At 41.7% G+C, this 24,136-nt stretch overlaps 2 protein-coding genes across 3 annotated transcripts; one reads left to right on the forward strand and one right to left on the reverse strand.

The window, feature by feature from the left end:
* The first annotated feature begins 49 nt into the window (after positions 1-49).
* On the forward strand, positions 50-6,301 carry LOC135093774 (eukaryotic initiation factor 4A-III). Its single transcript, XM_063993384.1, has 8 exons — positions 50-218; positions 1,883-2,085; positions 2,617-2,790; positions 2,926-3,107; positions 3,613-3,751; positions 4,159-4,326; positions 4,771-4,954; positions 5,455-6,301. The coding sequence occupies exons 1-8, from the start codon at positions 77-79 to the stop codon at positions 5,469-5,471; spliced, it is 1,209 nt and encodes a 402-aa protein (XP_063849454.1). The 5' UTR covers positions 50-76; the 3' UTR covers positions 5,472-6,301.
* Positions 5,700-23,796, reverse strand: LOC135093772 (N-acetylgalactosaminyltransferase 7-like). 2 transcript variants are annotated; one of them, XM_063993381.1, is made up of 12 exons: positions 23,666-23,796; positions 19,163-19,339; positions 18,335-18,558; positions 17,804-17,970; positions 17,417-17,624; positions 16,691-16,867; positions 16,019-16,136; positions 15,416-15,618; positions 14,569-14,713; positions 11,115-11,213; positions 10,305-10,430; positions 5,700-10,007 (listed from the first exon to the last, which is right to left on the reverse strand). In XM_063993381.1, exons 2-12 carry the CDS (start codon positions 19,301-19,303, stop codon positions 9,867-9,869), a joined length of 1,749 nt encoding a protein of 582 aa, XP_063849451.1. In that variant the 5' UTR covers positions 19,304-19,339; positions 23,666-23,796; the 3' UTR covers positions 5,700-9,866. The 2 variants fall into 2 exon arrangements, with proteins under 2 accessions (XP_063849451.1, XP_063849452.1); XM_063993382.1 differs by lacking the exon at positions 23,666-23,796 and adding an exon at positions 19,744-19,898.
* Positions 23,797-24,136: the final 340 nt, after the last annotated feature.

Below are 24,136 nucleotides of genomic sequence, written 5' to 3' on the forward strand. Positions count from 1 at the left end.
AAATCCATACAAGCAAAATTTGGAGGCATTGTCCCATTCCGGTGTTCCCTGTCCAAGTAGTGCGCGGTGAGACATCATGGCTGAGGGACGCGTACGGCGGTTCATCCCGGAGGACCTTTCCAATGTCGAGTTTGAGACGAGCGAGGAGGTGCAGGTCGTGCCTACCTTCGATGGCATGGGCCTGCGCGAGGATTTGCTGCGGGGGATATACGCCTACGGTAAATATGGCGCCTTGGAATGATAAATATTGGCGGGATTAATTAGATGTCCACGAGGATTTTGTTTACACCCACTTTCTCCTCTGACGTTTTGTATTTTTTTTTTTTTTTATTGTATATTTCTCATACTTTTGGATTTTGTGTGTGGAGAGGCTGTGTTGGGTTAGGTGAGATCAGGTACATACTTCCTTCACTATATTTACTCAGTGAATCAAGAATGTTTATGCTAGTTTCTGAGAACATGTGTGTATATTTATCTCATTGGTGTTAGTCTCTCGCTCTCTCTCTTATGTGAGGCCCAGAGTGGCTGTGTTGGGTTAGGTACACACTGCCAGTACAAGGAAATATGCAAAGGGTTAGAAACATATCAGCTTATGAAAACTACACAATATTATCTGTTGTATCCTATTTCTCATGGATTCTTGGTTTAAGGTGGCTAGGTGAGGTGAAAATTGGTCGTGTTGAATAGATGCCAAGTGTTTCTGTCAATATTATACTGAGACAAGTGTTAGTTTCTGATTTGAAGGGTTATCAGGACAAATCTCCACTCATTTGTCAATAATATGAGTTACGTGGAAATAAATACTGACAGGTTAAGTTAGATCAGCGCTTGTATAAATAAACTAAACTGTCTCCACTAAACCTGCAGTGAACTAGAGAGATACATCGAAGTCTGAAGGCAGGAAGGGTCAGTAACAGAAGGGAAGCTGCAAGAAGCCACTAGTGATATGAAACATGCATTGCAGCACCCATGTACAGTGTAAATAGTGCTATGGTGTCTGTTTAGTCTAGCCTTCAGTGTTTCGCCCCTTGAAAGAAAGAGAAAATGTGAGATGACAAAAAAAAATATACTAGTTCACTTTCACCTGCTGACCTTGACCTCCAGTACACACACACACACACACACACACACACACACACACATACACACATACACATGGAATGGGCCTCTAAACAGTTTACAGATTATTAGCAAGTCAGTGTTGTGTAAAGTTTGTGATGTAGGTGTGTGAAGGTGACCCAAATTTTCTCTTTTTCTGTCATCATTCTTATCTTGGTCTCCTTGAGTGATTAAAGTCATGTAGTTATTCACTTATACACCAGGATTTGTATTGAGCATGACAGGAATTGCATTTACTTCTGTTGTGGGTCTTCCATTTTCTTTAGAGGGAGAGATGCTTAGAAGACCTTTTCTTTTCCTTTCCTGGATTTGTGTTTGGTCTTGGTTCTTCCTTTGAGTTTAAGATGAATAACAAGTAATGATAATAGTAATAATAATATGCCAGTAACCCAACACATAACACTCCCAGGACAAGAACTGTACATGTCCCTTTAATTCTCTCTCAACCACACCTCACACACCTCTCCCTCCCCCACAGGCTTAGAGAGAACCTGGTACACCCCTTCAGTTCTCTCACAACTCTCCCCCCTACCCCCACAGAGCCTTAAACATCCCTTCACACACTCTCCTCATCCTTCCGCAGAACCTTACATATCCTTCACTCCTCACACTATCACAACTTTTCCCTCACAGGCTTAGAGAGAACCTTACACATCCCTTCAGTCCTCTCACAAGTCCCCTCAACCCTCACATACCCTTAAACATCCCTTCAGTCCCCGCAACCTCTTCACAACTCCCCACCTCTTACAACTCCTTGCCGCAGGGTTTGAGAAGCCGTCAGCCATCCAGCAGCGTGCCATCAAGCCCATTGTGAAGGGGCGGGACGTCATTGCCCAAGCACAGTCCGGCACTGGTAAGACGGCCACCTTCTCCATCTCCGTCCTGCAAATCCTGGACATCGGTGTGAGGGAGACGCAGGTTCTCAGTCTCTCGCCCACCAGGGAGTTGGCCGTCCAGATACAGAAGGTGAGGTTATGGTGGTTCCTGATTGACGGACTGATAAATTGATTGATAGAAGATTGACTGATTGATAGATGTATAGATTGATTGACTGACTGAAAAATTGACTGCTATGGGGACTGCAGGTGTTAGGTTAAGTTTTGTTGTTGGCTGTGTGGGTGCAGGTGAAGTTATGGTGGTTTTGGTGTAGTCTGGGTCTTTTGTAGTGTGTATTTTGTGTATTTTTTTTTTTTTTTTGTGTCTTCTTATTGTATTGTTTGTTTCATTCACTTTTTTTTTTCTTTCTCCTTATAAGTGGCATCTGTATTTGGCAACATTTCTTCACATCTGACTCTTCTTTCTCATCCTTTTCTATCCTATTTCTCTTTCACAGGTTGTCTTGTCACTTGCCTCCCACTCATTAGTCTTCTCATACCTCTGCCTTCCCTTCTGCAGTTCTATCAAGGGTTTCTATCCATTATTGATCATCACACATACATACGCACACATTTCTGTCTTACTATAACCATATCATGACTAACCACAACCACCACTCAGGTCGTGCTGGCGCTGGGTGACTACATGAGTGTGCAGTGCCACGCGTGCATCGGTGGCACCAACCTGGGTGAGGACATCCGCAAGCTGGATTATGGGCAGCACGTTGTTTCTGGCACGCCTGGCAGGGTGTTCGACATGATCAGGCGACGCACCCTTCGTACTAGGTCTATTAAGGTGTGTGTGTGTGTTAAGGTTCTAAAATTCACTGGTTCAAGTTCTGAGGATAACCTTTTCTTTGATCTTCCTCTAATTTCTACTTCTTTTTACCTCACTGCCCTTCCTCACCCAGTCACTCTACCCTCCACACAGATGCTGGTGTTGGACGAGGCTGACGAGATGCTCAACAAGGGCTTCAAGGAGCAGATCTATGACGTGTACCGCTACCTGCCGCCAGCCACTCAGGTTGTGCTCATCTCCGCCACCCTGCCCCACGAGATCCTTGAGATGACCTCCAAGTTTATGACAGACCCCATCCGTATCTTGGTGAAGCGGTGAGTGGGTGTTTGAGACCGTCTTGGATGTGATGAGAGTATCTGTGTATGAGTGTTTGGATGTCTGGATGCTTGGGAGTGTGTGTGTGTGTGTGTGTGTGTGTGTGTGTGTGTGTGTGTGTGTGTGTGTGTGTGTGTGTGTGTTCTGAAGTGCCGGTGTGTTTAGTTATAAGTCTTTCAGTATGTTTTGTAGTAGCATGAGAATATGTATTTTTTTACTTCACAAACTCTGCCTCTGCTATTTCTACGTAGGGCTAATCCAAGGGGCAACAATACACTTACTTTAATCTCCTCAGGATGGATGGGTCTTAAAGGTTTAGAAATAGAACTTAAATAGTATAATAAAGCACTCTTATGCTGCCTTATGTTAGTGTTCAAATTTGTACCTTCATTTCCTGCACCTGGCTCACTCTTTCCCTCCCTCTGATGAAGTGACACTACCTTATGTTAATATTGAAGTTTGTATCCATTTGTTACACCTGGCTTATTCTTTCCCTCTCTCTAGTGATGAACTGACACTGGAAGGCATCAAGCAGTTCTTCGTGGCTGTGGAGCGAGAGGAGTGGAAATTTGACACTCTCTGTGACTTGTACGACACTCTCACCATCACCCAGGCCGTAATCTTCTGCAACACCAAGCGCAAGGTAATGATTAACACCTCAGTGCTGTCTTCTCTCTTGTGTCTGGTTTGTTATTGTCAGATGCAAGTAAGAAAGTATTTGTTGTTTTCTCCTTTTTCTCTCTTTCTTTGTTAAGTTTATGGTTGCTTTTCTTCATTTACCATGTCCCTCGTCTTCCATTTCTCTCGTGTCTTTTTTGTCAAGTTTATTGTTATTTTCTTTCCACATCTCTCTGTCTTCCACTTCTCTAATCTCTCTTCTCATACTAAAGTCTGTCGTCCTTTTCTTAACTCACAGTGCTGTCACCATCACTTCTTATGTCTTTTTTTATTCTATTTCTCTCATCTCTTCTTATTTATAATCCCTCTACAACCTTCCTTCCTCACCTCACACCTCCATTACCAGCACTCATCTCTGCCCCCCTCACACAGGTTGACTGGCTGACAGAGAAGATGCGTGAGGCAAACTTCACAGTCTCCTCCATGCACGGGGACATGCCACAGAAGGAGCGAGACGCGATCATGAAGGAGTTCAGGTCGGGACAGTCTCGGGTCCTCATCACCACTGACATCTGGGCCCGAGGAATTGACGTGCAGCAGGTAATTAGATGAGGAAGTAGCAAGAACATAAGGAAAGCTGCAGGAAGGAAGCAGTTTACACGTGGCAGTCCCTGTGTAAAGCTTATGTTCACCTGTCATTATTCATAAATTTATTTAAAGTTGCTTAATTAGATAGAAAAGGAGCAAAAAGAACATTGAAGCTGCAAGAACCAATAGGCTCATATGTGGCAGTCCCAGTGTATAGCCTGTCTACCTGTCATTATCCATAACTCTGAAGTTCCCTATTGACTCAGCACTAATTGTCTGATAAAAGAGAGAACCAGTTATCAATATCTATTTCTACCTCGTATTCTTGTGTTTTTCCTTTTCACTCTGGGTTAAGTGTGAATGGGGTGTGTGTTAGGATGTGACGTCTTGTCTGAGCCAGCCCGGTAAAGAGATAGATAGACAGACCTACTATTCTCCACTTCTCTCCACCTACAGGTCTCACTGGTCATTAACTATGACCTCCCCAATAACCGTGAGCTGTACATTCACCGCATTGGCCGTTCAGGAAGGTTTGGCCGCAAGGGTGTGGCCATCAACTTTGTCAAGAACGACGACATCAGGATCCTCCGGGACATTGAACAGTACTACTCCACACAGATCGATGAAATGCCCATGAATGGTAAGCAGTGGTTTGGCTCCTGGTGGCCTTGGAGGGGACAGCGAGGGTTTCGTATGGTTTTGTTATATCTTATGAGGTATTGTGATAGGTTGTTTTTTTGTTTTCCTTGTATAATAGTTAAAAAGGTGCTTAGTTGTGATAGGTTCGGCTCTTGGTGGCAGTGGAGAGGAGAACAGAATTTGTTTTCCGGTGGCTGTGCTTATATCTTGAATCTTGAGGTGTCACGGAATCTTCTGGGGTTTTATTGCATGGTTGTGAGATATAAGGTCAGATTAGGTTCCGTTGTACAGTAAGAGTTGCTTTGTTAGGTTGAATTCTTTGTGGTGCTCCTGTGTTGTGGTTTTTAATTCCTTTCTGAACACAAATTGGTCTCATCCTTTCACTTTTCTCTCCCCACCTCACACAGTAATGATCTTCGTATCAGTGAGGTATAGTATGAATAGATCTAAAATATGCATTGATTTATTGTGTTGCTAATATTCTTGTTTTCTCTTTTCCAGTGGCTGATCTGATCTAAGAGGTGTGACTGGGACAAAGCACCTGTGTTAAATTATAGCCTTTTTTTTTTTTTTTTTTTCCACATATATCTTCACATTGTATTGAGTAAATTGGAAATATGTGAATGACCAATTTTAGAGTTTGGTTCAATTGTATGCAATGTGTGAATGCAAGAATGCCTGTTTTATCTATCTATTCAACTGAGTGTTTAAAGGTACTCACCCATTGTATTGGTAAGTTATGGACGCACACACACACACACACACACACACACACACACACACACACACACACACACACACACACACACACACACACACACACACACACGTGCATAGTTCAAATTGTCTTTACAAGAAGTGTTATATGAGTGCCGTGTTTCCCAGACTCACCACTGCACCTTCCCTTCATTTCATTCTAATCCAGGAAGTACAAAATTACTCCACAACTTTATAATGGTGCAAGTTAAAAATGAAGGGGATGTGTCTGTTTTAAAACTGCTGCACCTTTCTTTCAGTTTTTCTCTAATATAATCCAAGCATCATCAGATATGTTACTGCTCCTTCACAAAAATAAAAAGGTATGATATAAACAATTAAAAAGAAAGAGGGTAACGTGTCGCTCCTTTCCGTAATTTTCCATACCAAGTAGAAGTTGAATAGAGCATATCTGCAACATACGGTACCACAAATGATATAACAAAGGAGAGGCAACGATCTTATAACTAAGACGACGACAGCATGTTAGAAGTCTGGGAACCACTGCACTTCACTACATCGTCATTATTAACTCCGTGTAAATTTTTGTATGCGAGTTGTACAATACATACCAATGCATGGATGTTTGTAAGCTGTCTTTCACTACCCTGACATTTGGTGGATCCATGCAGGGATATAAGAGACCTGTAGAATATGGGACACCTTGTGAAGTATGGCTGGTTCTCTGGGGAGTAAGATGCTAAGACTGGTTCTCTGAGGAGTTAAGATGCAACTTTAGTCGTGGATAGAAGTTATGATTTTCTATATTCACTTTTACTGTGTTTTGTGTTTTTTCTTCAGTTTTTAGTCCATGATCTGCTTAGAGCCTCTCAGTTGTCAGGATTGAGAAGTGTGTCAGCAGATCCAAGGACTTATTGAGGGGAAACAAAGCGCAATGGAACTGAATGCAAAAGGATACACAACTTTGATCCTGACTGTTCACTGGAGCATGTTACAAGACTTTTGACCATAACTACATTGGACTGAGACTCCATCAGTGACTGGGAGCAGAAACACCCACAGCAGTCTAATGCACCTGAAATAGACTGAACACTGCATTAAAAGCACAATGGTAAAGAGGATACCTTGAAATGGCAATAAGAGTAGCAGAGGACAGAAGTACACATTACAAGTTAAATAACACTCCATTTATTCCAGTACAGATCACACCTCATGTAGGAAAACAAATGATTCCAACACCAGAGTACAAACTAACATTAAGCCACAGAATGCACTTGGCTTAGGGAGAATTAAGTCACTTCACAGTTGTGTTTTTATCAGTTGCCGTCAATCAGCAGCTCTCTGCATTTTCAAATGTCCATAATCAACTATTAAAGCACCCACTCACCTTGCAGCACAACATCACATACAAACTTTGTGCTTATAGACACAATCAGTTTGTCCCCCAATACATTCATCTACCAGAAAAAAAATATTAAATCACCGAGATGAATTGTCTCAAAAGATCATGACAACCTGTGTAATGTTAAGATCCCTGCTGCACATCCCCGCAGCCCCACACACTGCATCAATAAAAATCATCATCTAAGTTCCTAAAGAGTCATGACAACCTGCATCATTTTAGGATACCTGCTGTATGTCATCCTACAACCCACACACACACACAGCATCAATCAAAACATCAAGGTCCCCAAAGAGTCAAAACAACCTGTGTTTATTGGAAAACCTATGAGCCACGTTTCACCTTAACACTACCCTTTCATCAGACACACAATGCCTTCTGTAATCCACACAGAACCTGATATGTCACTCATGCCAATGCTGCTGTACGTGGCACTTATGATCCACATCAACAGGAGCTTGCAGACACAAATAATCAGTATATTAATCAATAAGTTATATGGATGTATGTAGTAGTTGTAATTCTCGTCCTATAAACTGGTTATAAAAATCCAGTGGATTCAAAGATATAACACAGAGGAACAAGTGATATAGCCATACACACACACACACACAAGCACACACACACATATGCAGGGTCATGGAATGCCTGTAACCTCCACCTAGACACAGCAGTAACAATATTAACAACTTCTCTAAACAGCGATGCGAGGATTCACAACCCAGTTCCTCCTTTATTCTTTGTGCAATGTGGTGCTAACACAACACACACACAAACAAAAAACTCAGCCACATATAGGCCTGATGAGTTTTTCCAGCTTCCCTCATGTCCACACACACACACACACACACACACACACATACAAGCACATACACCTGCATACCCTTATCCACACACACATAATAACATCGAGCATCACAATCACCAAAGCGTGGTAGACAGGGTAACTGCTGCTGGTGAAATGGTAGTCTTTGTGCCCCCTGTGAGTGTAGCTCCTCAACGCCTCGCTGTGCAGACACTCAACATGACTTTATCTAGCAGGCGGGTTCAGCTTTCATTTACTATACAACAGATTGGTGTTAAGAGAGACAAATTCTGCTGCTGAAGGTCTCTAGTGCCTTGTCTTTTCTTACACAAATGCAGGTAAATGCTTCAGGTCTGCTGTCAGTGCAAAATGTAGGGTTTAAGTTATGTAAACTCCCCAATGAATATTCCTCCTATCAGATTTCTCCCTTGATAAATTAGGTTGTGGTTTTCTTGATGTATGTAAGTTTAGGTTGTGGTTCTGTGCAAAATCAGTCACGTCATCCTGAGTGCAAAATTAGGTTACACAGTTTACTTAATGCACGTGTTCCCCTATGGTCAATTAGTTTAGACTACCTTGTGGGGAATTATCTAAGAAGAGAATTGTTTAGTGAAGATAACTGATAGTTCTATGGGGGAGTTGCACTGATATCAAGTGTACTCCTTTTACTCCAAACACAAGCTGTCTGACCCCATGAAAAATAAATATGTTGAATGAGATACAGAACAATGAAAAATTAGAGAGGAATTTTCAAGGAGGAACTTTCAATGGTGGAATTTACATAGAAGCACAACTTTCAACCCACCAGTGTTTACAAGCACACAAACTGGCTGTATATAAGCTGTGTGGCCTTGAGACGAAATCTACACCTTGTTTACATCTACAAAGAATCAATAGTCTTCACGGTTTCTACTGCAGCTTAAATGCCATAGCCCATTGCTGTGTTTCCTGACTGCCAGACTAACATTTATGTTCTTGTGACTGAAACAGCTACACCAAACTTAGCTGTCTCACTATTTCTACCAGAGACTGTGTCATATAATAAGTAGTGGTCCTTTCCTAAGTTTCCAGCCACAATGAGTATATCTACTGCCTTCAAACATGTAAGATCAGAAATTTGAGTCTACATTTCTGAAGATTACGGACTGTTATGAGTGATGGCTGCTTGTCTTGCTTTCTGGCTGTATTGCTGTGTTTGCTGACTATGCTTGGTTATCCTTGAGTCTCAGTATGATTCCATTTACCAGACATTGGACTAAATTCTGAGTTATCTAGATTCTTACAATACCTGACCACATTCCAGATTTTTTTATCTAGATTTTTACAATATTCTGCAAATTACACAGTATATGCACAGTATCTTCTCTCTGTGTGGCAGGTTGTATGGTTCAGCAACTTCTTCCTGCATCAGTAAATTGAAAAAACTGAATAGCTTCACCCTAGTAGCTAACTCTGCTGTGCCAATAGTTCCTGCAGACCACAGGAACACCAACCACCCCTGCCACTTCTGAGGGCATGTTTAGTTAGGTTACCTTTGATTATATTATAAGAGGCTACTGAAGAGACTAAAGACCTGGAGAAAGTGTGTGAAGGAAGATGTAAGAAGGATGAAGGCTGGAGAAGAGGCTGCTTATGGCCCCAAAACATGACAGGATGAGTAGCAGGGAAGAGATCGCCAATGACCTCAAAATCTGACTCATAACCTCTTCAGCCATGTAAGGGTAAACAAGAATATTAACTGGAATGTTGGTGAATTGAACCTAACGTAACATATCCCATAAATAGATACAGTAAGCCTTTTTTAATATAATAGAGGGCCTTTTTGTTGCTGAGTAGCTGATGTCTTTGTAATCTGCTGTATTTTCTGACATTGCAGTTTCTGAGTATTAAACAACATAACAACAACAGAGATAATTTGTCCTGACTTACATAAATAGACCCTGGAGACAGTCAAGGAGGAGGAAGAGGAAGTGGTTAGTGAGAGACTGACTACCACTTTGGAACGAACTGGTTAAAGGTCCACTTCTGGTAGTTGTTGATGGGGTCGCAGGGCATGAGGGACAGCTGGTATGTCTGGGGATGCAGCGCCACACACTTCCCGATGCGCTTGTGCAGCATCACATGGTTTTGCTGCACGGAACAGAACATTGTGGTGTGAGGAAAGGGGGATGTGAAGTGTGGTGTATGTAGTTGTGCATGAATGAGATATGATGCACAGGAAGATGATAGCTCCTTGGTATAATGAAGTACTTCAGTAAAGGAGACATTGTGTGGTGTATGTATGGTGTATGAATGAGACTGATGCAAAGAAACACAATAACTCCTTGGTATAATTAAGTACTTGAAAGGAAAGCCAGTTCGTTATACCAAGAAACTCATTCAGAATTTATCTTAAGGCAACAGAGAGAGACACCCAAAGCTCCTCACCTCATCATACTGCCAAGGTCCGTCCACCGTCCCCAGCCTGCAGAATATCAATTTGATGCCCTGACCGTCTGCGTCAATACAGCGCTCCCCCACACCCAACTGGCCCTCGGCGTTCAGTCTGATCAGCTGTGGAGGGAAGGGAGAGGGTGAGGTCTGGGTGGTGGTGTGATGGGTGCAGCTTATACCATTACTATTCTATCCATCACTTTGGCCCTTGCTTTATGAACCTCTTGTCTTTCTATACTCTATTTCAATACTAATTTACTTCGTTCAGGTTTATATTTCTCTATTTTGCTAAAAGATTGTGTGAAATTTGTAATGATTTTTCTTTTATTTCATTAGATTGTTACCTTTTCTTTGGAGCTTTATTTCAAAGACAAAATGTACTGCTCGATTACGAGTACAACAAAAAAAGAGAATAAGAAAAAAATTAGTACCCTTTTCAACATCACCATTTTTTTCCTTCAGGTCTAACGTACAAAAAATAGAAGAAAACAAAACATTCAACTCAAAAAGTAAAAGACTAAATAAAAAACATTTAATTTGATCAATGCACCAAAAAAAAAAAAAAAAACAAGAAATAGATGATGAAACTTAAGCTACATATAACAACAAACAAATCAAACCTAGAACAGAAAAAAAAAATACAACTCAATCACAACAGAAAAAAAAAAATTACTTATAACACACTTCAAAAAAACTACCTTATTTGCAGCTCACTTACAATTCACCTCACAACCAAACCAATGAGGACGTGCAGCAGGTGAGTCTTCCAGCAGCAGACTCCTCCACCACCTGGCTGCAGCTTACCTGGTTGTTGCCAAAGCCATGACAGTGTGCCACCCCCATGAAGCTTGGAGCCGAGTGTCCCATTGTGTCCAGGCAGCGTGAGGTGGCGGCGCTGCGTAACTGTGGCATGCAGGGGAAGGATGGACAGAGGGAGGGTGGGTAGAAGGGGGAGAGAGATGGCCAGGGATAGATAAAGAGATAGATTGACAGGAAGAGGTATAGAGAGATGGACAGGGATAGAAACAAAGAAAGTAGACAGGACACAGACAAAATATAGAGATGAGCAGGGGTAGATTAAGACAAAGAGAGTGGGAGAAAAAGATGAAAATAGAAAGGAAGAAACACACAAAGATAGAGATGGAGACAGGGACAGGGTCAGATAGACAACAAGAGATGAGTAAATATAGAGAAAGATAGAGATAGACAGGAACAGAGAAAGAAAAAAGATACAGAGATACAAAGAGAGAAACAGTGATGGATGATGACAAAAATGAACAGGGAGAGAGGTAGAGACAGAGAGATGAGGAACAGCAGAGGTAATAAAAAAGGAACAGGAATGAGGAAAGACAGAAAGGTACCAACCACAGAACAGACAGACAAATATAATAAACAAAAAGTCAAGAAGGAAATAGAGTAACAGAAAAACAAAAATAAAAAAAAGTAGATGATGAAAATAAACAATGAAGAGAGGGCGAAACACATACATGAGATGGGAAGAGAAGGAAAGAAGGGGACAAGGGGAAAGATATATAATTGTTAGATGAAGGTTTATGCAAGAGCACCATCCTTGGCAGTGTATGGAGGACTGGGAAGCAAGAATTGAGGGACGGAAATTGTCACAGTAAATCCTCATCTCTACTTGTACAAACAGATCATAAGGACATCCAATTATACTCGCAGGAAAGACACATTTATAAGTACTCTTCATTCTCTTCTTGTGCATATTTGAAATAGATCTTGTTTTCTATATAGCTTCACATACTGTATTTGTATTTTTATGTATCATCAATGTTTCTTATCAGTGTTTATAATGAGAGGACTGAAGGTGTGGTGAGTGTGTGGTGGATAAAGAGAGTGAGTGACAGAGAGGAGACCTGGTGACTGTGTGGAGGTTGTGAAAAGGGTGAAGGACAGAGAAGATTAATTAATGTCGAGACTGTTAACGCTAATTTCATGTGACATACCGAAAGAAAGAAGAAAAATATGATGATAATGATAAATATAAGAATGACGTTTACTTCACATGACAGACTGGAAAGAAAGAAGAAAGAGACGATAATGACAAATGCACAAATTTTAGCGCTTACTTCACAAGACAGAACAAAAGAAACACTCACTCTATTACAAAGTTCTGCGTCATTCAATTGTCAGTCGCAGTCAAGAATCGAGAGAGCACCTTGCCACCTCACACAACTGATGCTTCTTGACAGCCAATCCACTACACTGCACAGGATTGGGAAAGTATGCCACTGTAGTTCTTGGTTCCCCAGTGTGGTTGTACAGATTACGCCAACACCAAGCAAGGAAGGGAGGGAGTTAGATGAGCCAAGTTTGAGTTCATATATCTACATGATTATTTAATGTTTTAAGAATGTACAGGGATGTGGTTTAGAAATGTACAGGAATTTTAAGCTTATGGGATGTACTACAGGGATTTTATGTTTAACGAATGTATAGTAATTCAATGTTTATGTTGTTATAGTTCAACAGAAAAGTTATGCTACGTCCTTAAGGAATATACAGGAATTTTTTTTATGTAGTTGGTTTAAGAGGAACAGTTAAGCTACACCATCATTAGGAGAGCCACTGATAGCACCACCACAGGATGCTACACATGACCTGCTCACCAAACAACTAGAGACACAATGCAACACCTCAATTCAAGCAATACACAAGTACATGAGGAAAGAGACAGCTTCTTCTCTTCCTCCAGTAACCTCTTCCTTCCCCAGAACCAGAGTATGATCCCCAAGACTCAAGAACTCAAGGGGAAGGAGAGAAAGCCCCAATACCTCTTAGGGCAACAAGTCAACAGGAACCATGTCACTGAGACTCATCACCACATTCTGAAACATCTTTGCACCACACCCCAACTACTTTCAAAAGGCTGTACTTGAAGTTACACAGGTTTTTGAGACCATTTTCATGGTTCTGCTGACAGATTAACAAGATTTCTACAGTATTAACTAGAGAAACACTCCCAACAACCTGGCTAATCATCCTTGCGGCCTTAAAAAATAGTCATGGCGAGAGAGCAAAGCAGTTCTGAATTTGGGCCTCTGATTAAGCACAACCGAAGGTACCTATGTCAACCCAAACCCAGAGCACCAGAGGCAGCCACGAGCACCAAGTTTCAAACATAACCTCATCAAGCAAATGTACCTCCGTCAACTTGAACCAAAGACCCACAAAAGGTACTTCCATCAACCCAAAGCCTACAGCACCAGAGGCAACCAGGAGCACCATGTTTCATCCACCAGAGGGCATCACCACCGGCCTTGTTACCTGACTGGTGTCCCCGAACATCTCCCTCCCCAAGCAAGGGTACACCACCACCCTCGTCGGCGCGTCCTGACCAGCAGTGTCCCAGCAGCTGTTGCCGTAGCCACTTAGCTGATTGAAGGGAGTTTGTCAGGCGGTCAGTCAGGTTAGGTTAAGTGACTCATGTGTGTGTGTGTGTGTGTGTGTGTGTGTGTGTGTGTGTGTGTGTGTGTGTGTGTGTGTGTGTGTGTGTGTGTGTGTGTGTGTGTGTGTTCAAATGTCCTCTCTTCCTTGATATTTTGTATTCTCTCCAGTATTCACCCTCTCTGTCTCTGTAATTATGTATCTTCTCTCTCTCTCTCTCTCTCTCTCTCTCTCTCTCTCTCTCTCTCTCTCTCTCTCTCTCTCTCTCTCTCTGTGTGTGTGTGTGTGTGTGTGGGTATGAATTTCTCTCTTCTCCAAACAAAAGGAAGCAGGACAGGAGGCACAGAGGCATTAGGACAGTAAAAGGTTTGCCTTACACACTGCCAAGGAGGACACTCACACACACACATATAATAAAATTCTGTCCCTTCTCTTTCACCCACAGTAACAAGATAATAAGAAATGACTAGAACACACTCTAATGGTACAAAAGATATTCACTCTGACTTTTTATATATGAAATATTTATAATGAGACAGCCAATTTATGTTATGGAACCATTAACCAGTCTCAATAATGATAATAACAATAATAACAGTAATAATATCAATAATTCTTACTGCTACTATTACATAATACTAATAACTACCCAATGATATAATAACAATATCAATATCTCTTACTATTACTATTATATAATACTAATAACTATCAATATACCAGTCCAAGATCTTTAAAAAATTGAACCAAAGCAGACTGAGCCACAAATGCCTACCCACCCTACCCACCATATCATCCACCCACAGCCAAGCCAGCACCAGCAAGGCACCACCCACCACCCACCACTCACCTCGCCCCAGTGGATGTTCTTGGGCAGCTCTGGGTACTTCCTCAGCATGTCGTAGGCCACATTCTCCATGAACCAGTGGAAACTCTTGCAGTTCAGCCGCTCTTTCAGTTCCAGCTGCTTGCTTATGTCGCCCATGTCCAGGAACCTTAGCAGAGGAGGGTGGAATATGCAATTTAGGGAGGTTATAATGAAACATCAGGCCTACACATGTCCTTGTATATGCCTATTTCCATCTGCCATCTTTTAAAGCTCTCTAACAACACAGGGAACACAGGAACATAAGGGTTGGTGCAAGGGAACACAGGAACACAAGGATAAGTGCAAGAAGACGTCAGGCTTACACATGGCAGTTCCTGTATAAAATATGCCAACTTATTTCAATCTTTCATACTCATCCATAAATTTGTCTAATCTTTTACATACAAGTGACAGTTCCTGTATAAAACCTGCCTATTTCCACCTATCATTCTTATCCTGTCTAATATTTTAAAGCTCCATAATGACTCAGAGAATGCAAGAATACAAGGATAAAATACATACATCAATAATACAGGTGGTTTTAGTGATAATACTCCTTTGGTTATTTTGTAGTGGGAGAAAAAGGAAGGAAGGTGTGAGGGGTTCATCAGGTGAAAGGTATCAGGGAGATGAGTTTGGGGAGAGATCAGAGTTTGCCAGGGTGAGATGAGGGAGGACATGAGAAAGAATAACAAGACTGAGTTCATTAAATTTCAATAACTAATTCTTGGCTACGGAAATTATTTGCTATACATTTCACTTAGAATTACCACAAACATCATTACTAATTAGTTTACCCACTTCTACTACTACTACAAGCAGTCCTCACCTGGCAAGAGGCTCCCTGGTGTAGAAATACTCCTTGTACTTGTCGTCAAACCAAGTCTCAATAACACGCTTGTAATTAATGGTGATGAGAGGACCCTTCTTCTTCTCCGCCAGCTTGCCGAAGTTGTAAGGCATGAAACCTCGGTAGACGTGGCCCACTCGGGAGCACGGCACCCACTCAATGCTGCCGCCACACTGCCACACCTGAGAATGGCAGAGAGGGGACAGTAGGAGATGCTTGGGGAGGGGGACTGTGTGGTAAATAAAGTAACAGTAAAGGAGAAGGGACAAAAGGAAGTGTTTGAAGAGGGGGACTGTGTGATAGCTGAAGTAAGGAGGAGGGACAATGGGTGGTAGCTAAGTAGTAGTAGTATTGGTACGAGAAAATAAAATGACCACAGGAATGATGAGAAATGAGGACCTGGTGAGTGATGAAGCAACTGCAGGACACAGTCAGCAGAAGTAATAGCAGTGGAAGTAAGATACACCAAAGGACACTGAAGGAGACAATAGGCAATAGATGAAGTAGTAACAGTACTGAAATGAGAAAAGACAAGTTCAATAAAGACCTGAGATGGCAAATAAGTTCACAGGAAATACTCACCTTGAAGGAAAGCTCAAAGTTCTCACCGCCCCACACCAGCAGGCCAGGGTCGTAGGCTCCCAGACTCAGGAAGTACTCCCGGTTGATGGCAAACAGACCGCCGGCATGTGTTGGGGCTCTGACAGGAAGAGGAGGTAGTGGTGGTAGTAATAGTGGCTTGTGGCATTGTTGTATATGGTGGTAGTGGCAAATTGTGGTAAAGACTTGTATCATTATTGTAAATTGCAGTAGTGATTTGTTGGGTAAATGGTAGTAGTGACTCACAGAATTCTTGTAAATGGTGGTAGACTCATAGTATTATTGTAAATGGTAGTAGTGACTCATAGAATTCTTGTAAATGGTGATAGACTCATAGTATTATTGTAAATTGTGATAGTGAGACAAAGAGATGGAGAACAATAAGCTTGACTCAATCAGCACTGAACCAAAAGAGAACCAAATATATTTATCAACATATTAGGTGTATTCTGTCAGACACCCAGAGGTAAACCAATCACATTACTACAACTACTACCACTACTTCTACACTTACAAGGCTCACTCCAAAAATTAAAAAGAGGAGTAGAAGTGAAAGATAAACCAAATCATTTACAAACATGTAGAGTATATCCCACCAAACACCAGAGGAACTACTACTACTATTTTTACTACTACTACCACTACTTCACTCACTTGTAAGGTTCACTCTGGTGTTCCCTGGAGCGTTCAATCTCCGGGGGCAGTTCCGTCTCCTTGTACAGCATCCCCCACTCAAAGATGCCCCGGAAGTTGCTGCCGGCGCCGTACACAGGCCGGTACTCAAACGTGTCGTGGTCAACGCCATCTATCACTGGCACTGTCATGGTGTATCTGAGGGAACAGAATAGGTGTGAATAGAGGTGCTGGGAAAAAAAAAAAAAAAAAAAAAAAAAAAAAAAGAGAAAAAGAAAATGAGAAAAAAACAAAGGAAAAAAATAACATCTCAAACTAGGAGGAAAGAGAAAGAGAAAAGAGAGAGAAAGAAAAAAATGACATCTTAAACTCACAACATCTCTAGCTCTCTTACTTCCAACGAGAAGAAAAGAAAGAAAAAGAAAAAAGGGAAAATAGAAAGAAAAAGGATATCTCAAACTCACAAAGTCTTTACCTCTCTCACTTCCAAAAGGAGGAAAAAAGAAAAGAAAAAGAAAAAGAAAAAAAGAAAAAAAGAAAAAAATGATAAAAGAGAAAAGAAAAAAAAGAGAGAAGAAAAAAAAAAAAAGGTTATCTCAAACATGAAATCAAGTTACCTCATTTCCTACACCAGACTAAACAAAAAACACCCAAGCCAAGCCAACCCACTACTCAACTCTATTTCCCTCCTTCCACCAAACTAAACAGAAGCATCCCCAAGACAAGCTAACCCAAGCCACTACTCACTTGTCCCTGTATATTGGTGCCAGGAGGGGAGGCAGCCAATTACGGTTCACCTCACAGTGTGCATCGAGGAAGAGCACCACCTCCCCCTTGGCCTCCTCCGCTCCTGTAGTGCGAGTGCGGATCAGGCCGGCTCGTTCCTTGTTCCTGATGAGCCGTACCTTGCTGCCCCACCTTGATATGTAGTCCTCCAGTGGCTCCTTCAGGGCAGCTGTGGGAGAGTGGGTGAGGTGAGTGGGGAGGTGAAGGAATGTATAAAGGGTTTGAGATAAATAAGGGATAGATTCTTGCTCTCTTCTCTGTCATTGTCTCTATGTCCCTCCCTCCCTCTCTTTCCATGTTGTTCCTCTCCTCCCATCTCTCTCACGCCCACAATCTCTTCTCTCTCACCCTTGTCGCTGAAGTCATCCACCAGCAGCACCTCCTTCAGGAACTGCGGTGGAGAGCGGTCAATGACGGAGTGAACGGTACGCATGAGGGTGGAGAAGCCCTCATTGTGGAAGACTATTACCACAGAGGTCGTGGGCAGGTCCTCTGGGTACTGCCAGTGGGGACACCTGCAGGAGGGAGGTGGGTAAGAGGGTATATGAAGCAAGGGGTGATAACTTACATCTGTGTGATAGCAATGGATGTAGTAATGGAGGTAGAAATAGATCTGTAGCTAGTGACACAGATTTTTTTGTGTTTTTTAAGAATCTAGTGACAGATTAACAATTTTTCTATGTTGTTTTTGAGTGTTTTTTTATGGTTCTAGTGACAGATTAACAATTTTTTCTGTTATTAACAGGAAAAACACTCTTGACAACCCAGCTAATCATCTCTGTGGCCTCTGAAAAACAGTTGTGGCGAGAGAGCAAAACATTTCAGAATACAAGTCTCATTCAAAACCAAAACACTCACACCCAGACCACCATAACTCACTCAGGATTCCTCGTGTCTGGTATGTCCCTGTCCATAGCGATCTCATCAGAAACCACCATATTAATCCCATATTCACTGACAGACTGCGAGCCTTCATTCTGCTTGGCGGCTGAGAGGTGGTGTGCCTTCCCACCCTCACCAGGACCTCCCTTCTGTGGTGCTCTTGGGGGCTCGAAATTACCTAGTTTGTCACCTAGGTAAACCACTCGCTGCTTTGACTTGCTCTGTGGGTGAAGGGAGAAGCATTAGTGTGGGTTTGAGTACTAAGGTGAGCTGGTATGGGTAACTGGTGGAGGGAAGGTCAGTTTGGATGGGTTATACAGAGATGGATTGGTATGGTAGATGTGTGGGGTGTTGGGTTGTGAGTGATGAGGGTATAGGGGTGTTGGGTAAGGTAAGGTTTGAATAACAAGTGACTGACTGACTGAGTGAGAGAGAAATGAGTTTATAAAGGTATTGAGTTTGGTCATATAGAGTTGATGCTGGAAAATCTCTCTCTCTCTCTCTCTCTCTCTCTCTCTCTCTCTCTCTCTCTCTCTCTCTCTCTCTAAGACACACAATCAACTCTTCATAACATACATCATGTCTGTCACACCTGAGAGAGAGAGAGAGAGAGAGAGGAGAGAGAGAGAGAGAGAGAGAGAGAGAGAGAGAGAGAGAGAGAGAGAGAGAGAGAGAGAGAGAGAGAGAGAGAGAGAGAGAGAGAGAGAGAGAGAGTAAAAGCATCACAGTATATAAGACCACCACCCCACCACCACACACCACTCATTCACTCACCACCACACACACCATTCAAACCCTCCCGACACACACACCGCTCCCACTCACCACAAGGGCACCAGCTGATCTGAAGGCGTGGCTGCCCGGGGATGTGGCGTGGGAGGCCAGCAGTATCACCACCACTGCTGCCACGGTCGCCGCCAGCAGCCCCTTCAGGAGGCGACCACGACGAAACTGTAGTATTCTCATTCTTATGCTATTGAGGCCCCGTGCATTACTCTGGCCCTGAGAGAGAGAGAGAGAGAGAGAGAGAGAGAGAGAGAGAGAGAGAGAGAGAGAGAGAGAGAGAGAGAGAGAGAAAATAAAAAAATATTATAGAAAAACCTGTTTACCTTTACACACAATCCAATAAAACATACGGTGCTAGATATAAAAAGTAAAAAATAAAAAATAAAAAAAATAAAAAAAAATAAATAAACTATCTCAAGAAAGAAAAGGAAGAAAAAACTACACACCGGAAAAGTGTGAAAAAAAAAAAAAAAAACGAATGAATATATGTTTGCTTATCAAGGGCACACACACACACACACACGACAGCTCAACTTTCAAACCTTTTTTTTTTTTCCCCTCATCTAAAGGTCTAACACAACACAACAACCATCCCAGCAGACTCTCAATACAAACTTTACCTCCACCATAAACATCTTTCCTATCCCAATAAAAACCACGGGCGAGAGGGACGCACGTGGCAGGCAAACTCCAGCTGGCGTTGCCGACGTAAACAAAAGAGGCGGGAAAGAATCGGAGAGAGAAAAATACTCCTTCTCTCACACCTTGTCTCTTCACACTGTCGGTTCGCTGGCCTTAAAGGATGAGGAGGAGGAGGAGGTGGTGGAGAAGAGGGGGTAGTAGGAAGAGGAGGAGGGGAATAACGTGTAGGAGCGTGGAGGAGGGGAAGGAAGACTAGAACATGTGTAGGCAAGGTGGTGGAGAGGGAGGAAGGGGAGGTAAGGGAACATGTGGATCCTGGAGGAAGGGGGAGGAAGGGAAGGAGGGAAAGGAAGAGAAGTAAGTGGGGGGAGGAACATGTGGAGGAGGGGGAGGTGGGGGGAGGAGAAAACAGGTGGAGAGAGAGAGAGAGAGAGAGAGAGAGAGAGAGAGAGAGAGAGAGAGAAACCAGCTTATCATTAGCGTCGAAGTTTCAAATAAATTTCGTGCAAGTTTCAAAATACTTCGGTTTCTCTCCACAATATCACTAACAGGAAGAGCAAGAAGACAAGACGAGAACCCTACTAAACTTACCCCCTCCCCCCCATCGCATCTAAACCCATTACTAACGCTACGCAGTCACTTCATAAACATTCTAGTCCTCTATACACAAACTCAATAGTATTCACACTGGGTTTGCTTCTGACTAAGGCGGAAGCAGAGACAACGTTGGGGTCTTCCTTGTGAAAACGCAACATATGGAGAGAGAGAGAGAGAGAGAGAGAGAGAGAGAGAGAGAGAGAGAGAGAGAGAGAGAGAGAGAGAGAGAGAGAGATTTTGCAAAGATAATTCACATGAAAATGGATGAACAAGAAAAAAAAATACAGGAATACAGAGAGAGAGAGAGAGAGAGAGAGAGAGAGAGAGAGAGAGAGAGAGAGAGAGAGAGAGTGTGTACTTTCATTGACGATTATATTAATAAAGCCATTTTTTATTGCATCATCACTACTCTCTCTCTCTCTAAATCCGCCCTTCATTCATTCATCCATATCCTGTCTTCCCTCCTTCCTGCTCTTCCATCACTATAAACAACCCTACCATAAAAGGAAGAAGGAAGTCGAGATCAAACTGTAGACAACAAAAATATGTGACAATCCTACAAAAGCAGTACTCAATTCTACAACAGAAAACGAATGTTGGGATCTGAAACTGAATAATGTGACTGACGATATTAGGACCATTCAAACCTCTCTCTCTCTCTCTCTCTCTCTCTCTCTCTGTATGAGCCTCCATTACTTTTACCAGTCTTGCTTGCTCAGCCTTGCTTTCTCCTTTACCTTCACTGTTTCCACTGTAATCTGGTCTTTCAAGATACACTTCCTTGGCATCTTTTGAACTGGAGGATGTGAGCATGATGTAAGAATCTGCTAGTTCCTCTCTCTCTCTCTCTCTCTCTCTCTCTCTCTCTCTGATTTCAAGATTCTTTTCTACACTCTACAGACTATTACCTGCTCATTGACATTTACATCCTATCATTCCACTTTCATTCTTACTTACTCTAACCTTTCTATCCATCCACCTCTATCTCAAACCTGTTCTGAAATGGCTGACAGGTTTCCATCTAATTCTTGTTCTTGTGTTCTCATGATTCCCTCTTCTCTGATTATCACACACTCAATATAACACAAATATCGTCATCTTTCATTCTCACTTACTCTTAATTATCTGTCTACCACTATCTGACACCTGTTCTTAAATGAGTCTGTATGTACAACTAATGGGAGGTGAATGCACTTCTGGTAACTTAGCTATCTTTGAATTTTATTAAGGATATATGTATGGATGTATGTGGTCAGCTGCACTATGTCTTAAGCTCCTGGGGTGTAGTACAGTGGTGCGTGAGACTGTCCATTTCCACCAGGGTCTGACGGGGATAAGAGTGTGAATGACGTGTGTGTGTGAGCAGCGCCTTGTCTGGGCCAGCCTGTGTGGGACTGCTGGTATATAGATAAATAGATCTTGATTAAACTCTTATCTAGTGCTTCTATCTATGCTTCTTCTATGTTTTATCTAGTATTTTTCTTTCTGAGTCTTGCTGAGAATTAAATATCAGTTGACCAGCCTTATGGAAAAACTATAATTTGTTTTTTATACCAGTCTTGCCCAGTTTTTTGTTAAAGAAAGCACAGCAGTAGAGATGGAGAAAGGAAAATTGTACTGGAAACTTGGCAAACATAAATGAAGCAAGTATGAAACTCCATCATTTTCTCCGAGCCACAGTCCACCTCTGCTCCTAATATAATTCTCTCTCTCTCCTGATGTTCCCTAGGTTACGACAGATCACCAACTCACATCCTTACTTTACATAGGCACCATAAACACACTGCCTTACCTGGGAGCATCATGGAAACACTAAGTAATTCATCTGAAAGAAGGATGCACTGGCCCTGAGAGGCATTCACCAGGAGGATTGAACCACTGGCGGACCACTCACACACACACACACACACACACACACACACACACACACACACACACACACAACACCTTCACCAATCAAGCCAAGCTGATCAGTAACACCAGGGTGGATTTTGGTTAGCCTTCACTGTTCTCTCACTACATAATAAGAGTGGTGTCTCCCTCACCCTACAAGCATCCAGTAGTCTCCCAAGCCAGAATGATGGCCAGAAAAAAGGATGTGGCTTAGAACATATGGAATTACTGATAGTTTTGTGGAGAATGTTAGGAAGTTGTGTATGGCAGTTAGGTAAGATTAAATAAATAGTTACATAGTTAGTTTATAACAGCATATGGAATAATGAAGAATATGATGTCCCTAGACAGGAATCACTTTATACTTGTACAGGAAGAGTTCAGGCAGATAGGTTTGGCTACACTAGGTTAAAAAGTACGAATTCAACTATATTGGTGTGTATAAAGAACAAAAATATATGAATACACTGTGACTAATAAGAATTCAGTTATATTACCAGAGAAAGATTTAGAAGGGTGTGTAAGGCAGCTAGATTTGGCTACATTAAGATAAAAGTAGGAACAGTGACTAAACTGGCATACATCTAAAGAATAACCAAAGAATATAATGCAAGAACACAATGTGACTTATTAAAATTAACATTATATGACTAGATACAGATTCAGGAGGCTGTACAGGGCAGATTGGCTTGGTTACATTAGGTTAAATATAATACTGGCGAATGTAAAGTCGTACAAAACAATAAATCAAGTTGCTCGACAGAAAACACACTCTAATAAAGTGAGATAAACAGGTGTAATTTTTGTAATAATAACATCCTTCACTTTCTCGACCACTGTTAAGACTGCCAGGAACACACACAATGTCACTTTTTAGAGCTTTACACTTATGTTCTCCTATACTACAGGTAAACTCAGGGGATTATAGAAATATTATGCTTTACTTTCTCTACCTCTGTTATGACAGCAAGGAGCACAGTAATGGTGCTGTCATGGGGTCTACACTCATGTTCTCCTACACCAAACATGTAACTTAGGGGACTCAGAAAGTAACCTTAGCCTACCAATGTCTACACACTGGCTTCTTATTCGAGTCAAAATATGGTCTTTCAAATCATTATCGATACATTGAAGGGATTAGCAATGAAATTAACGAATTGAGTTGATATAAATACGTGCATTATGGAAATGATCTTAGCATACTAATTTCAAGGCAGTAACTATTTATTTTACGGTAAAAATATGATGTTTTTCAAGTCACGACCAACACAATCAAGGGATTAGCAATTAAATTTTATGAACTCAATTAATCTAAACCCAACCTAACTTAACCAAACTTAAACCTCAGATGGACACGCTACTGGTATTTCATTATCATCCCCCAAGACACCATGGACCACAAGGACTCACCTTGAAAGAGTGATAAAATGACGTCGATCAACCGGGAAGTGCCAGATCGCCCCACACAGCCATAAACATTTGACGTGTAGAGGCGCGCCATGGACTGTCTTCACCCTTATTATGGTTCACTTACCTTTATGATTTCTTATCTCTTTTATACTTGTTTTTATATTGGAAAAATATAAAGTTAAGAATCAGATGTATTTTATTGTTCAAACTGCATGAAATCTGTTCTGGCCTAAACCATGGTTCATGCACGTAACTAAATTGTCTTGTTTTTTATTGAAGATTTTGAAATAAAAAACTATTTTAATATTTTTTTCATTCATTTTATAATATAAACTTGTAAAAATATTGAAATTCAATTAAAGCTGTGAATTGTTACCAAATCTAAGACTGCCCTGTGCAATGTTTACACCCATCATGACAACACGCGCCAATCAGACAAATTTTGTCCAAGAACGCTGAGTAAAGTGTGTG

The sequence above is a fragment of the Scylla paramamosain genome, chromosome 43, assembly GCF_035594125.1.
Source record: "Scylla paramamosain isolate STU-SP2022 chromosome 43, ASM3559412v1, whole genome shotgun sequence".
In the NCBI taxonomy this organism is placed as follows: Eukaryota; Metazoa; Arthropoda; class Malacostraca; order Decapoda; family Portunidae; genus Scylla; species Scylla paramamosain.